Source organism: Squalius cephalus, assembly GCF_949319135.1.
Source record: "Squalius cephalus genome assembly, chromosome: 16".
In the NCBI taxonomy this organism is placed as follows: domain Eukaryota; kingdom Metazoa; phylum Chordata; class Actinopteri; order Cypriniformes; family Leuciscidae; genus Squalius; species Squalius cephalus.
In genome coordinates this window covers 5,294,389-5,308,128 of record NC_137137.1, presented here as the reverse complement: position 1 = coordinate 5,308,128, position 13,740 = coordinate 5,294,389, and the positions used below count along the sequence as shown (strand labels likewise).

Here is a 13,740-nt window from a genome sequence, read left to right as displayed (position 1 = left end):
CATTAGCAAGTCTATACTTGCTCAGCAGCAGCAGATCTAGTCCGCCAAACCAAATACATTTACCTTGCCATTTTCAATAAAATGCTAAAACTGTTCAGAGAGTTGTCATGATTGAAATGAATATAACTCATTTTGCTTATTTATCTAATCTTTATCTTCCTTTGTCTCCTAGGATAAAGACCTGAAACAGTACCTAGATGATTGTGGAAACAGCATTCATATGCACAATGTCAAGGTAAAACTTTGACAAATATCTTTCATTTCTTTTTCTCATAATTGTTGTGCTGCACATGGCAATCAGAGATGGTGTACTTATTCATTCACCTGTGTGTGTTTTTCCCCTCTCAGCTCTTCCTGTTTCAGCTGTTGCGAGGTCTGAACTACTGTCACAGACGTAAAGTCCTTCACCGAGACCTCAAGCCCCAAAATCTCCTGATCAACGACCGTGGGGAGCTAAAGCTGGCTGACTTTGGTCTGTAACATGCATACCCGGTTTAATTAACTCATTCTTGCTCTCACTGTTTTTTCATGGTTTGTGTTCTGTGGGTGGTGTAGCCTAGTGGTTAATAAAAAACCAGCTGCCCACTTACCAACTCCAAACACTTAACCTCAGGTTGCTCTAGTTGCATTGTCTCTGTAATCATTGTACTGTAAATGTAAAGTTCCTTTGGCTAAAAGCATGTAGTGTACTAAACGTCTGGTAGGATTTAAGTGGAGCTGATCTTGTAAAGCTCTAGAAAGCTTGCTGAATCTGGTCAAAGCACTTTTAAATTTGTTTTTTGTTTGGTCTTCAGGTCTGGCACGAGCAAAGTCGATTCCCACCAAGACCTACTCCAATGAGGTGGTGACCCTCTGGTACCGCCCCCCCGACATCCTATTGGGCAGCACAGATTATTCCACTCAGATTGACATGTGGTGAGCATCCAACTGATGGTTTATACTTTATTTGTGTTATCAATTATTTTTGGTGGTATTTATATGCTATTATAGTATTTATTAATATTTTGTTTTAGTATTTTTGTAATGTGCTTTTGTCATTTTTATTCATTTATGTTTCTGTTTTATATTTTCATTTTTCATTTCATTAATAAATACTGTGATGGTATATAAATTATTTAAAAAAATAACACTAAAATATATATCGTTTTTCAGTTCAATTCAGTTCAGTTCAGTTCAGGTTGCAAATACACACTTTGGTTAAAATGATTTCTTTACCATGGTGTTGTAGATTGAAATAGCAGTGCAGGAAACACTGTTAATGAGGCTCTCTGTTTTACCGTGGTAAAATCAACGTGCACTCTTATGTCATATCTTCTGTAAAGGTGAACTTAAATTGATTTTTAATGTCTCTCTTTGAAGGGGTGTTGGCTGTATCTTCTACGAGATGTCTACAGGTCGACCCTTGTTCCCGGGCTCCACGGTGGAGGAGGAGCTGCACTTTATCTTCAAACTGCTCGGTACTTCTCTCTCTCCCACTCTGTCCTATTCTCTCACTCTGCTCTTTCTGGCTCTAGATCTGACAGTTTGTCTTTGTGCGTGTCACTGTGATATTTATAAATCCTCCTGCGTCTTTAAACAGGTACGCCCACAGAGGAGACCTGGCCTGGAATAACCTCTAATGAGGAATTCATCTCCTATAACTACCCCCGATACCGTCCTGACTGTCTCCACAACCACACTCCACGGTAACAACAGCTGTCCTCTGGGCCTGATGCCTGAAACGATCACCGCTCCTGTTGTAAAAACAAATGACACTGTCGGAGGTCATTTATTGAAGTTGCAATTACTCTCTTGCAGATTGGACAATGATGGAGTTGATCTTCTGTCGAAACTGCTGCAGGTGATTTGCATTTATTAAAATAGAAATGTATAGAAGGTGAGGATGGTCCCACCTCAAACTCGCCCCATTAGATGAGCCAATGTTGCTATGTTAGTTTGGTCAGGATGCTTGTGTTTGAACCACAGTGTTTGCATGTTTCTAGAAATCACCCCTACGACTGCATTGCTTTACAATAGAATATCCTCATTAAGCTGGTTACATATAAGATAAAGTATTTTTAATAATGACACTTTTATTATATGGCTGTTCTCTTGACAGAGTTTAGCAATCTGAACGTACATTCTCTACTAAAAACGAATGCAGCTCTTGTTTACCAATTATCATCAATTCATCATTACAATCAAAATTTACTTAATTTTTAATTTTTATTGTGCATGATTCTTCTGCATGTGCTATTCCACACACACAAAAAAAACGTTGTTTTTCATTATAACAGTTATTTGATCTGCTTGAAACAACTTTTCATAGTCTATTTCATAGCATTATCAAATAGCTTTTAACTCATTGTTTTAGGCTACTGTTGTAATATTCAGTGCACAATTCAATGCTGGTTAACGTTAGTGTACTAAAGATTGCCTGAAATATGAATAGATTTGAAAAGTATTGGGATGTATTGAGATGTTCTTGAGGGTCAACTCTCTTTCCCAGTCAGAAAAGCCTCCTCAAAAACGATGATTAAGGCGCAGATCAATGCTGTGCAAACTCAAGTTCGGGTCTATATGTGATATAGAACGCCCACGACTGATAATTCAATCAATTCCTGAGGAATAAAATCAAATCAGTTTTTCTATTTTCTTTTTTTATGGAAGAAAAATTATTAGTTTAAAAAAAATATATATATATAAACACAAAAACAACTCTACAGTAACATACTAATAAACAAAACATAAAAATATATACATTTACATAAATATACATTTTAACATACAATAATTTAACACACAATATTCTTCCAAATAATAAACAAACACATTACGTTCAAAGAAAATGTAACCACATTTAAAAGACATTTAAATTTAAACTAAATGCCATTTTAGGTTGACTTCTGAAAAAAATGTGTATTTTGTTAGCTTGCCTTATACACTACTGTTCAAAAGTTTGACATTGTGGAATGTTTTTGAAAGATGTCTCTTATACTCACCAAGGCTGCATTGATTAAGTAAAAACAGTAATTTTGTGAAATGTTATTAGTTATTAACATTGGACTGTGTTTCAGTTTGAGGGCAAGAAACGGATCGCAGCAGAGGAAGCCATGAGACACCCGTACTTCCACTGCCTGGGAGAGAGAACTATCACACTGCCAGACAGTGAGTTCACGTGTACACACACACACATACACACGCACACATATCTCCTACCACAGAGGAGATTTATGATGGTGCCAGATAACAGATGCATGCGCGATCACACGCCTCACACTGACAGATAGAAATATTAAAGTGTCAGACAGAAGTCTCACACATACACACACTTAAGTTCAAAAGACATTTAATTCCACCGAGCCGGTATGAGCTGTTCTGTATTTGCACTGAATCAAGTGAGTCTGTGGAAATAAGCTTACTCTGACCCTTAACGTTATATCTCAGCACTTGTTTCAGTTCAGCGTATTAAATTTAATTGTTGAATTTCTCCCTCTCAGCTACATCAATATTTGCACTTCAAGAAATTCAGCTGGAGAAGGAGCCAGGAATGAGGACGAACTCTCTGTCAGAATCAGGTAAAACCACAGAGCACCGCTGGCCGATGAATGATGAATCATGATGATAGTTTCATCAGTGTACTGTGTGTGTTTGTGACCTCTTTGTGTACGGCAGCACGACAACTGGCATTACTCTCAAACTGTCAGTTACTCTCAAGCTGTCAGAATTTTTATAGTCTTGTGAAAATCTGGCCGACATTCAACTTACATCTTCATACAGGAAGACAGGAAAGGGCTGTAAAGTGACCAACTATGTTTTTGTGTGAACAGATCTGAAATCAGACAATTGGGTTGGGAATCAAAAGCCAATATTTAATGAATGATTTTGGTAATGGTTCTTGAACATCTGCATTCTTATGCCGAAGAAATATTCTGACTGTTTCCTGCACCACTAATCTAAATATAAGAATCGATAATGGAAATCGTTAAAGGGATAATTCACCCAAAAATGTAAATTCTGTCTCTTTCTTACCCTCATGTCGTTCCAAACCTGTATGACTTTTTCATCTGCTGAACACAAAAGAAGATATTTTGAAGAATGTTGGTAACTAAACAGTTTCGGTTCACATTGACTTCCATTGTATGAACAAAAATACATTGAAGTCAATGAGAACTGAAACTCTTTGGTTATCAACATTCTACAAAATCGTGTTCAGCAGAAGATCTGCTTTGCATTTAAGCAGAAGCCTTTAGATTCATACTTATTTTTATGGTCACAAGGAACGTAAATTCAGTTTAAAGAGTGGTGAAAATCAAGTTTTTAATGTTATTTTTATGTCTGTGGTGTTTTTAATATGCTTTAAAGCAAACCATGGGCAAATTCATCTGTCAACACCTTTGCTGAGTATTTTCTCCTTAAAACTGCAGTGTACTAAAAACGGTCTCAAAAACGAGGTTTGAAACTGCATGTTTTCTACCGTTTTCTGCCAAATATATAACTAATCCTGTCAATGTGCGGGGCGGGGCTTTGCCTCTCATGATTTCTTAGGATGCTGATTTTTAGAAGGCAGCTTCTGAACGGGAACATGGTTTGTGTAACATTAGCAACACATTATTAGCTGTTTGATAGCGTAGTCAAGCCAAAGGCTATTCATATCACTTACTGTTATGTCGACATTTTTTTTTGTTTCAAATTCTGAATGGATTATTTGTAGCCTTAGAAAGCGTGCCAAGACCTCTCCCTTTATAATCACTAAAAAGCTATCACTCATCTCAGTATGCAAACTCACAAGGTTCCATTATAATCAATAAAGTTGTCTACACTGCTAAATGAATCTCCTATTTACATCTGGTATACATTTTGTTTAATGAGAGGATTCACGAGTGCACTGAAAAAAAAAAAAAACTGAGTGGATTCTGACTAAATTAAACACCCCGATTGGCCACTGCGCACAAGAGATCAACAAACATGTCTGTGATTGGCTACATTGCTCTCTACTGCAAAAGCAGGTTTGTTATTGTGATGATTAAAGATGAGTTTTAAGAAATAATAATCCCTTAATTAACTTTTAATGTGTAAAGATGTTTGGCTAGTAGTGTAAACCTGTGTACCTTGATTTCGGAAATTGCATAAAGCCAGCCAATCTGGGGTGCGTTTCCCAAAAGCATCGTTAGCAAACTATGTTCGCAAGTTCCGTCGTTATCAGCATAGTTCAACGAGTCAGTGTTTCCCGAAACATCGTTCTAACGAACATTCGCAAACAGCATCGCAAAGTTGTGTAGTTGGAACGACAGCTCTCGACCTGTGGGTAGAAGCACAGTTTCTTGTTTACATGACATGACTAAATAAATAACATGACTAAATAAATAAGCAAGCTGCCATTCAGTACAACCTGTGTCTTTTATTTAGAATACATACAAATGTCATTTACGTCTTTTAGTTTGTCAAGAGACTTAAAGCATCGTTTTTGAAGAGTGCGCATGTGCGAACGTGCTCTACTATGTAAGAACGAGCCTATGATTGAATCTGGAAATAAAGCAAAATAACTGAGAAAAATGAGAAATAGTCCTCAGATGCCATGTCTGTAATTTATAGCAAAACATCTAGCGTTAATTCGATCTCAAACAGATTCATTAAAAGAAGTTATTACTCCACCACGTGCGTGACGTCATAAACCAACGTGGTTGAACGACCACTTTGCGACAATACAGTTTCGGGAAACAGTCGTGACTATAGCTAGTTGATTTCTTCAACGATGCATCGTACTATGGTAGTTAAGCAGCGAGTTACGTCGTTGTTCAGGAAACACCCCAGATAAGAACAACCAGTTCTTGCTATATTTTAGTGCGTAATATACATCACACGGTTCTTCTGAGGCAGAACCTATCATTTATATGACTTGGGTGACCGCACTAATCCCATACCATTATCCCAGTCATAATCCTCCTGAATTTATTCATATCCATCATATGAGAGATGAACTCTGATGCTCATCATTTTCTGTGCTCTCTAATACTCCTCGCATTGCTCATCTTCTCTATCCTAATAGTTTTCTCCTCATCCTGCTCTAGTGAGAGATGCTGGTTTACTTTCCCTCACTTTCCATCTCTTTCTCTTTATATCCCCCAATCTTTCTCCTTTTATTACTGTATCCTTCATCTCTGACTGCCTCATTTTGGGTTGTTTATATACCTAGAATTAAGATTCATGTCAGGTGATCCAATCACATATACCGTTATACTTGTGATGGCCCAAAATGAATCTTGATATCTCTTTCTGTTCTCAACATCCATCCTTTTTCTTTATTCTTCATCAACATTTCTACGTTTATTTCTCGTGTAGACTCATTAAGGCACATTTATGTTGACAGCGATGCGTTATACATTCTCAGGAGTAAGTTCTTGTTAAGCTCCGTGTATTATGCAGCTCATTCAGTGCTAACTCTGTTTTCTGCTCTGTTTTTCCCACGGTCTTTCTGTCTTTTCTCTCCCCCTGCCTATTTGTATGTGCTTTGATGTGTGTGTTTTTTTTTTCTTGCTTCACTGCACTCCAGAGCTTTTGCAAAGATGTCTAAGGTTCCGGCATACCTTAGGTACATATTTGTCGCCCTCCTCTCAAGGCAGGAGGACACAAACACCAAAACCGCATTTTTTCCCTTGAGTTTCCTGTTCATCTGTACTGTCCAGTTGTACCCCACAGGAATTACATAACATCTTTATCACTCCTCATATTTTAAAAAGACATTTTCTCTCTGAACAGAGTACATAGACATAGGTAGGTTTGAAGATGTCATGGACTCATGCACAGCTTGTGGTAATTAAAAATAAATCCGTTTAAATCATTATTAGGAGCATCTGTCACATGCATCACAAAATTAAATGAGGACATTCAGGCAATATGTTGCACCAGCAGATCACATCAATACATTGACACTTAGGCCCTGTTTAAGATGCGTTTTGGTCGATCGGATCACAAGTGGACGACGCTAAATACAGGTGTAAACGGGGTCTGAAATATTTTGAGCTTGTCCACTTTCAACCACTTCCAGAGGTTGTCGAAAACGCTTTAGATCAGATTACTTTCTTAGTGTAGACGCTCATGTGGTCAAATGTGTTCGAACAGCTGCAAAAAAACTTCTTCTCTCGGCTTACTGACTGACCTAAAGCGTCAAAAACATTGTAAGAAGCGCGCTAGCCAGACGAGATTTAAACTTTTATCGGCTGGAGACCCAAGTTTGGTTTGAAGATGTACCAAGCAAAATGTTCTCTCACTATTCCTGCTTTCTAACACACACTCACATCGTTCGGCTGGTCTTGCGGCTGTCAGAGCAGAAACAAAAGCTGATGCTCTCCGTATGTTTTTCCATTGTTTCGGGGCACGCTCATATGTAAATTGTTCAAGCTGATTTTTTTTCCATTAGATCCAAAGATCTGATAAAGCCCATACATTTACCCATAGACCCCTCCCTTGAAGAAATCAGGATAAAAGTGGTTGAAAGTGGACAAAGGAGATTGATTAAAGGAGATGTCTCCCTCGTCTACTTGTGATCCGATCGACCAAAACACATCTTAATACCAGGTGTAAACAGGGCCTTACATTAACACTGTACTAACTACATCCTCACAGTAGTTGTTATATGTTAAATTGGCTGAAACCAACCCCTCTCATCTGTCTTTTTCCTTTTCTGCGTATGCTATGATAAGTCCATCACATGTAAAATGTGCGCTGACTTTTACTGTCCATTTTGGCAATACACATGATGTGCATGTCAAAACCAGGGTTGCCATGTTGGTTTTCCAGCAAATGGTTAAAACATTTGAAAAATGAGCGATTTTCCCATTGATTGTTGAATGAAAAATAACCTGACACCAGAATGTTTTCATCTAACAATATTGGCAGTTTATGTACTGAGGTTTTGCCTGATTCAGTTTAGAAACATTTAACGAGACATTCATCCTCATTAAGCATCTGTGTTCATAGACCCGTTCTCCTGTGATATTTAGTTAGAAAAAACTGAACTCATCCTCCACTCGTAACTCATATATATTCAGTTCACAAATTGATGAAGCTGTCAGACTAGAGCTTATAATTATTCAACGTTTATACAGAGTTTATACAAAGTCTGTTCTAAATATGAATACTAATCCATGAGCCGAGAGTTCTAGTCACTGATGAAATGCCAAAGGCTGGTGTTGGGACAGTAAAGCCATTTATAATGTTACAAAATATTTCTATTTCATATCAATTCTGTGCTTTTGAACTTTCTATTCATCTAAGAATCCTGAAAAAAAAAAATCTGTGTCCTTAAAAATAAAAGCAGCACAACATTTTCAACATTGATAATAATAAGAAATGTTTTTTTTTTAAGCAGATCAGCGTATTAGAATGATTTCTGAAGGATCATGGCACTGAAGGCTGGAGTAATGATGCTGAAAATTCAGCTTTGCATCACATGAAAAAAATGGCATTTGTCTATTTTAATATATTTTAAAAATAAGTTGAAAATGGAAATCTTGAGCACAAACTTGAATGGTATTGTACAGACGTACTATGAGCACCAAAGTTAAGCATGGTTTATTTTGTGATAATGACCATTTGGTTGTACGTTATCCTGCTTATTAAATGGCTGCTTACCAAATAAATTAATAGACACATTGATTTGAGTTTGTAAAAGATGAGTACATGAAAGGCATGAAACTAGATCAACCAATCAGAATTGATTATTCAACAGTTATTTTAAATACTCAATAATTTAAGCAGAAGTCATAAGCCTTACATTTTTAATATATTTCTATTACCCAACTTGCAGTAAACTAATACTCTACCCAGTACCCACTATCCTTAAACAAGATCCACCATTCAGAGAAGTCGGCCAGCAGGGTTGTGGTGAGTCTTTGAGGCTAGTGAGGTGATGTTAGCTATCCAGCAAGGTTAGCTATGATTCATTAGATTAATAGTTTATTCATTCTTTCATAAGATGGACTGAAAACACTCTCCTGTCTGTCTACAACATTTACGAACAGTAAAGCAGAGCCAGTCAGGGAAATACAGTGATTTGAGAAATAATTTCTCAGTGAGTTTAATTTGGCTGGTCTTAAACTGATCGTACTTTAAGACTAATGCGTGGAGTGCATTGGACATGAGTTTGAATGTACATCACCTTCACAGAGAAAGCATAATGTAAAACCAGAGGTGAGGAGCTTGCTGTGTGAATACCCATCTTTCCTCACCAAACAAGAAAACAGCCCAGGCTTCTCTAGAGCTTTCGACTGAGCATGTGTGGGTGGCAGGCTGTGTGTTTGGGTGCACGTTGACATGTGTTTGGGTTTGGTAAGCTCGCCTACTCTCATGCCCAGTTCTCTAAATGAAGCGAGCGCTGCTTTTCTCTCTCCGTCCCTCTTGTGATCCTTTATACCCTCTGACGGTCCTTACGAGTGCATTTGGTTTTATCCTGCTCAATGTTGCATGCACCATTCAGCCACTATGAAGCCTAAACGTCCTCCTCCTCTTCTTTTTCTCCAGTCAACAGCATATCTCAACGGCAGAGTCTGCTCTTCTGAGGGCACGTGGGGCGACTCGGGATGGGGACGACGGACGATACACAGAGAGGACGCGTTGAGACGTTTCCTGTCGTGAAGATGAAGGGATATCTGTTTTTCATTTCTCCGTCCGAGTCATTCGCTAGTCCTGTGGCAATATGTGTTTAGAAGGGGTCACTGTAGTTGTTTACATGGAAAGGCTGAGGATGTTGGTTTGTGTACTTGTTTTCTTTGTCTCAAATAATGATGCACTCCCCCCTTCCCTGTACACATTACAAACATGTTCTTCCTGTTTGCTGTACCTTCACGACGTGGTTGCGTCAATCCAGCCGCTGTAATCTACCAATCAGACGCAGAATGTTATTGGATGACCTGCTTGAGTGCATAGACTTCATCCTTTGACTGAAACAAATCAACCTGTTTTATTTGCAATACTTCTCAATTGTAATGTAAAAGGAAGGCCAGTTTATGAAGGACCGTGTCATGAATGCTGTTAATATCTGTCAAGAAGAAGCCAAGTTTCTCTAGTCTTCCAGAATAATAGTCCTCTTCATTAGTGTCATCAGCCCTCCCATCCAAAGAACATTTAGTACTATGCCAACACAGTGGTTCTCCAATCATCATCAACATCATCATCATCGTCAACCTTAATTGATGCATTCATTTTTGTATTCATCAGAACATTGATGACTTGACTGTCAACTTTTGCTTTTGTTTGCATAATCATTTCACTTTTAAGTTGTTGTTTACATGTTTGTTTTTTTTGCCATGCAATACAGTTTGATAATCTAGAATACGGTTTCACCAAAGACCCACATGCCGTCTTTCTTTCCCTCTTGGTTTGACTTGCATTGAGCTTCCACTTCCATCATCATGTTCAAGTGAACCCTCGATCAGCTGCACTGTGTCAAGGACAAATTGTTTGTGCGAAGCAACTTATGTTTGTGTTGCATTAAGGAAAGCCTCGGATAGTCCCGACGCATTTCCTCCGGATGCCTAGTTCAGGCCTTGTTGATAACTCTTCCATTACCGCGGCTCTTTGGGCTGTCACTAGTTGAAACCCAAGCTCAATTCTCCGTCGGTTCAGTCAGGGTGATGAGAACTCTGGGGGATGCCCGGGCGCATGCGGAGAAGCGGTCGACTTGTATCGGGCTCAGGTTTCTGTCACTCTGCAGAACAGCTGAGTGCGGTGGATAAAGTTCCGCGTCTCGCCCCGGTTGTTCATACTCCGCAGGTTTTAGAGCGCATTGGTGTCGCGTGACACACCGCAAATTTAAAACACTACCGTCCCCTGGCATGTACGAATCAGGGCCTCTCTGCACAATGTCTGCGATTTCTGCAGTCCCACAAATGTGATTATTGGGTGAATCTCTGGAGGGGAAAAAGTCCAGGTCATATTTTACACCAAAAGAGAGAGAAATAATACATTTTATTTTGCTCAGCCTATTTTTAGGACCATTCATATTTTTTTTGTTTTGTTTTGCATTGTGACATTATTTTCACTACCAATGAATCCCCAAATTCGTATTCCTTTACAGTGAGAATATAATTTAAATTGCAACCTTTTTATACAGCGTATTTAATATATTGTATTTTTTTAAAAGCATATATCTATATATATATATGGTAGTATTTGTTATACCGTCTTTGCTGATGTACATCATTTCACAGCTACTTTTTACTGTAATTTACTGTATTAAGAGAATGACAAACTTCCAGGCGCATTACAGTAATTAGAGTGGAAATGTGCTTAATTGTCAAATAATAATAATAAATGTCTAAAAAAAATAATGTCACCATGGAAAAAACAGTTCCTAAATAAGAAGCTTCATTTTTTTAATGCAAAATATAATGTCTTGTTTTATTTTTTCTATTTTAGTGTGAAATGAGACTGGATTTTGTTGTTGTTGCAAGATTCACCCCATTAGAGCTGAATGCAGAGGTGTTTTAGACTTGATATTAAGTTATGATATTTTAGTAAATATATAATTTTTTAAAAATGAATTCAAGCAATCCCAAAAAGTTTGGTCTGGTGATAGATTGTGACTTCCCTTCCTCCTGCTGGAGATGACCTGTGAATACCTGTGCTGCATACAGTGTGTGTGTGTGTGAGAGAGAGGGGAATGCAGACTTGCATGGCAGTGTTGTAAAGTTGAAGACTGTGGTACTTTGTAAATAGCCTTAGAATGTTTTTGAAGATCAGAGGTGTAGAGAGTGCAATGAGAAGATCCTCCTAATAATGTATAATTTTTAAAGCAAAGAAAAATATCATTTTTGTTATACTTATCATTGATGACGTTGTTCATTATGTTCTCTTTCTCTCTCTTTTTTTTTTTAAAGAACAAGTAGTAACCAGACGTTACTACCATAGGAGACTCATGTGGTTGTAGATATTTGGTTTCGATGTTTGTTAGTTCATAAGGATTACAACGGCTCATAAAGCTTTCATCTGGATTGCGGTGAAAGGGCTTCAGTGGATAAATGTGGTTGAGAGGAAGCCAACTGTTCATTACTGCGCAATAATTGCTAATTTTACGCAATAACTTTTTTTTTTTTTTTAAATACCAAAACCTTCTTGATTTGAAAAGAATTTGATACTGATTTTCGGTAAGCATTTGCATGTTGTTAAATATACAAAAAGCGAACAATGCCAGAAATTGTCATGCAAAAACTCAAGGCTGTTTTATTGCCCATTGTGTGAGGAATCGAATAAGGGAGGTTTTGATATGATTGCAGGTGAAATGCTTTTATACATGGAGACACTTTGAGCCAATATGGACTTCATACGGTTTTCAGTATGTTTCTTTTGTACAACTCAACCTTTTTGAACGGGCATTTTATGCTAAACAAAACTTGATAATTGATCAGTACAGTATTATTTGCTTTAGCTTTTTTATTTTGCAATTGTATACACTAAAAGAGCCCAAAGTTTGTGGATTTTTAGCCATTTTACTGCTCTTCTCCAGTTGGCGTTTGTCCATGTGTGAAGGCATGAAGGGAGCAATGAGGTCTGCTGTTATATAAATATGTTAAAAGCAGTTTAAACAAACACATTAAGCAATACTCACTGTTAATGCACATTTCACATCTCAAGGATATCTAATGCAGGAAATCCTCTCAGATAGCCATAGTATATTTTCTGATTGACAGTAAGGAAATAAGTTTGCGTATATGAGTGGTCACTCGTTTGAGTCTAGAGATGTTAACCACAAATAACAATTGTTTGATGCATTGTTGAAAACTCCTCTTCTTCCATCTGTTCTTTTTAATCTTTGACTTCTTTATTGCAATAGTCAGATCTTTTCACACTAGAATATGTGGTTCAGAAGTATGTTGAAATGGAAAACCTTTACCAATAATTACACTACACAACAATGACTGACTGTTTCTTCATGTTGCTTGTATGAATGCTCATTTGCAACCAATTCTGTCAATTATTAAAGCAAGACGTAGATGGAGAACATTGGCACAAACAAGCTGTAAAACATTCAGGTTGAGCAGAACAAATGTGAATCATTTTTGCTGGCAATATAATCAATGTCAAAACTTCAATTTTGTTTTACTTTTTGTAACTCGTATTTAAATGTAATAATATTCATATTAGTGCTGTCAAATCGATTAACCACGATTAATTGCATACACACTTGCAAACCTTTGTTAAATGTGGTCAGTCGATTTGACAGCACTAATTCATACATTGTTTGTATGTTCATTACATATTGAAAATAATTCCCAATATATACTTAAACAAATCCACACATTATCAGATCAGCCACAACAGTACCTTTTGAAAAAGCTTATAATATTGATTAGTACATAAATGACAACTAGTGACACAACAGGTCACTCGCTCTAACAAGCCCTTTGTCAGCTTGTGGATTTATTTTAAAATAGCCTGAAAACCCAACAAACAAACTATAAAAATCTCAACTTGTATATCACCCATATTTGGACACATTCATTTTTCACAAATAAAGATGGCTTAATATTGACTAGTATATGCACGAGTTTTTGTGTGTTCTGGCACTTCTATAAAATGTATATGCAAATCCAAAAGGTATAAACAAACTTGGTTTTGGAGCAACTTTGAAATGTGCCTTTCAGATTCAGTGAAAAATAAAATAAAATACAGATATGAAAAGTTTGTTTGCATTGTGAATAGTCGATAAATCAAATAACCAAGAGAAATGGCACCGAACTGATTCCACTATGAAATATGACC

At 37.3% G+C, this 13,740-nt stretch overlaps 1 protein-coding gene across 3 annotated transcripts in view; it reads left to right on the top strand.

The window, feature by feature from the left end:
• Positions 1-13,740, top strand: part of cdk16 (cyclin dependent kinase 16) — a 33,241-nt gene that overhangs the window by 18,482 nt on the left and 1,019 nt on the right. Inside the window, exons 9-17 of one of the 3 annotated variants that reach the window (XM_079897191.1) lie at positions 173-235; positions 349-472; positions 795-915; positions 1,360-1,457; positions 1,580-1,685; positions 1,798-1,840; positions 3,057-3,147; positions 3,480-3,557; positions 9,502-11,298. In XM_079897191.1, coding sequence (XP_079753317.1) covers positions 173-235; positions 349-472; positions 795-915; positions 1,360-1,457; positions 1,580-1,685; positions 1,798-1,840; positions 3,057-3,147; positions 3,480-3,557; positions 9,502-9,539 — 762 coding nt within the window. In that variant the 3' untranslated portion in view covers positions 9,540-11,298. Of the gene's footprint in view, positions 1-172; positions 236-348; positions 473-794; positions 916-1,359; positions 1,458-1,579; positions 1,686-1,797; positions 1,841-3,056; positions 3,148-3,479; positions 3,558-9,501; positions 11,299-13,740 lie in introns of those variants that run through there. The other 2 variants (XM_079897193.1, XM_079897192.1) reach the window with 2 other exon arrangements.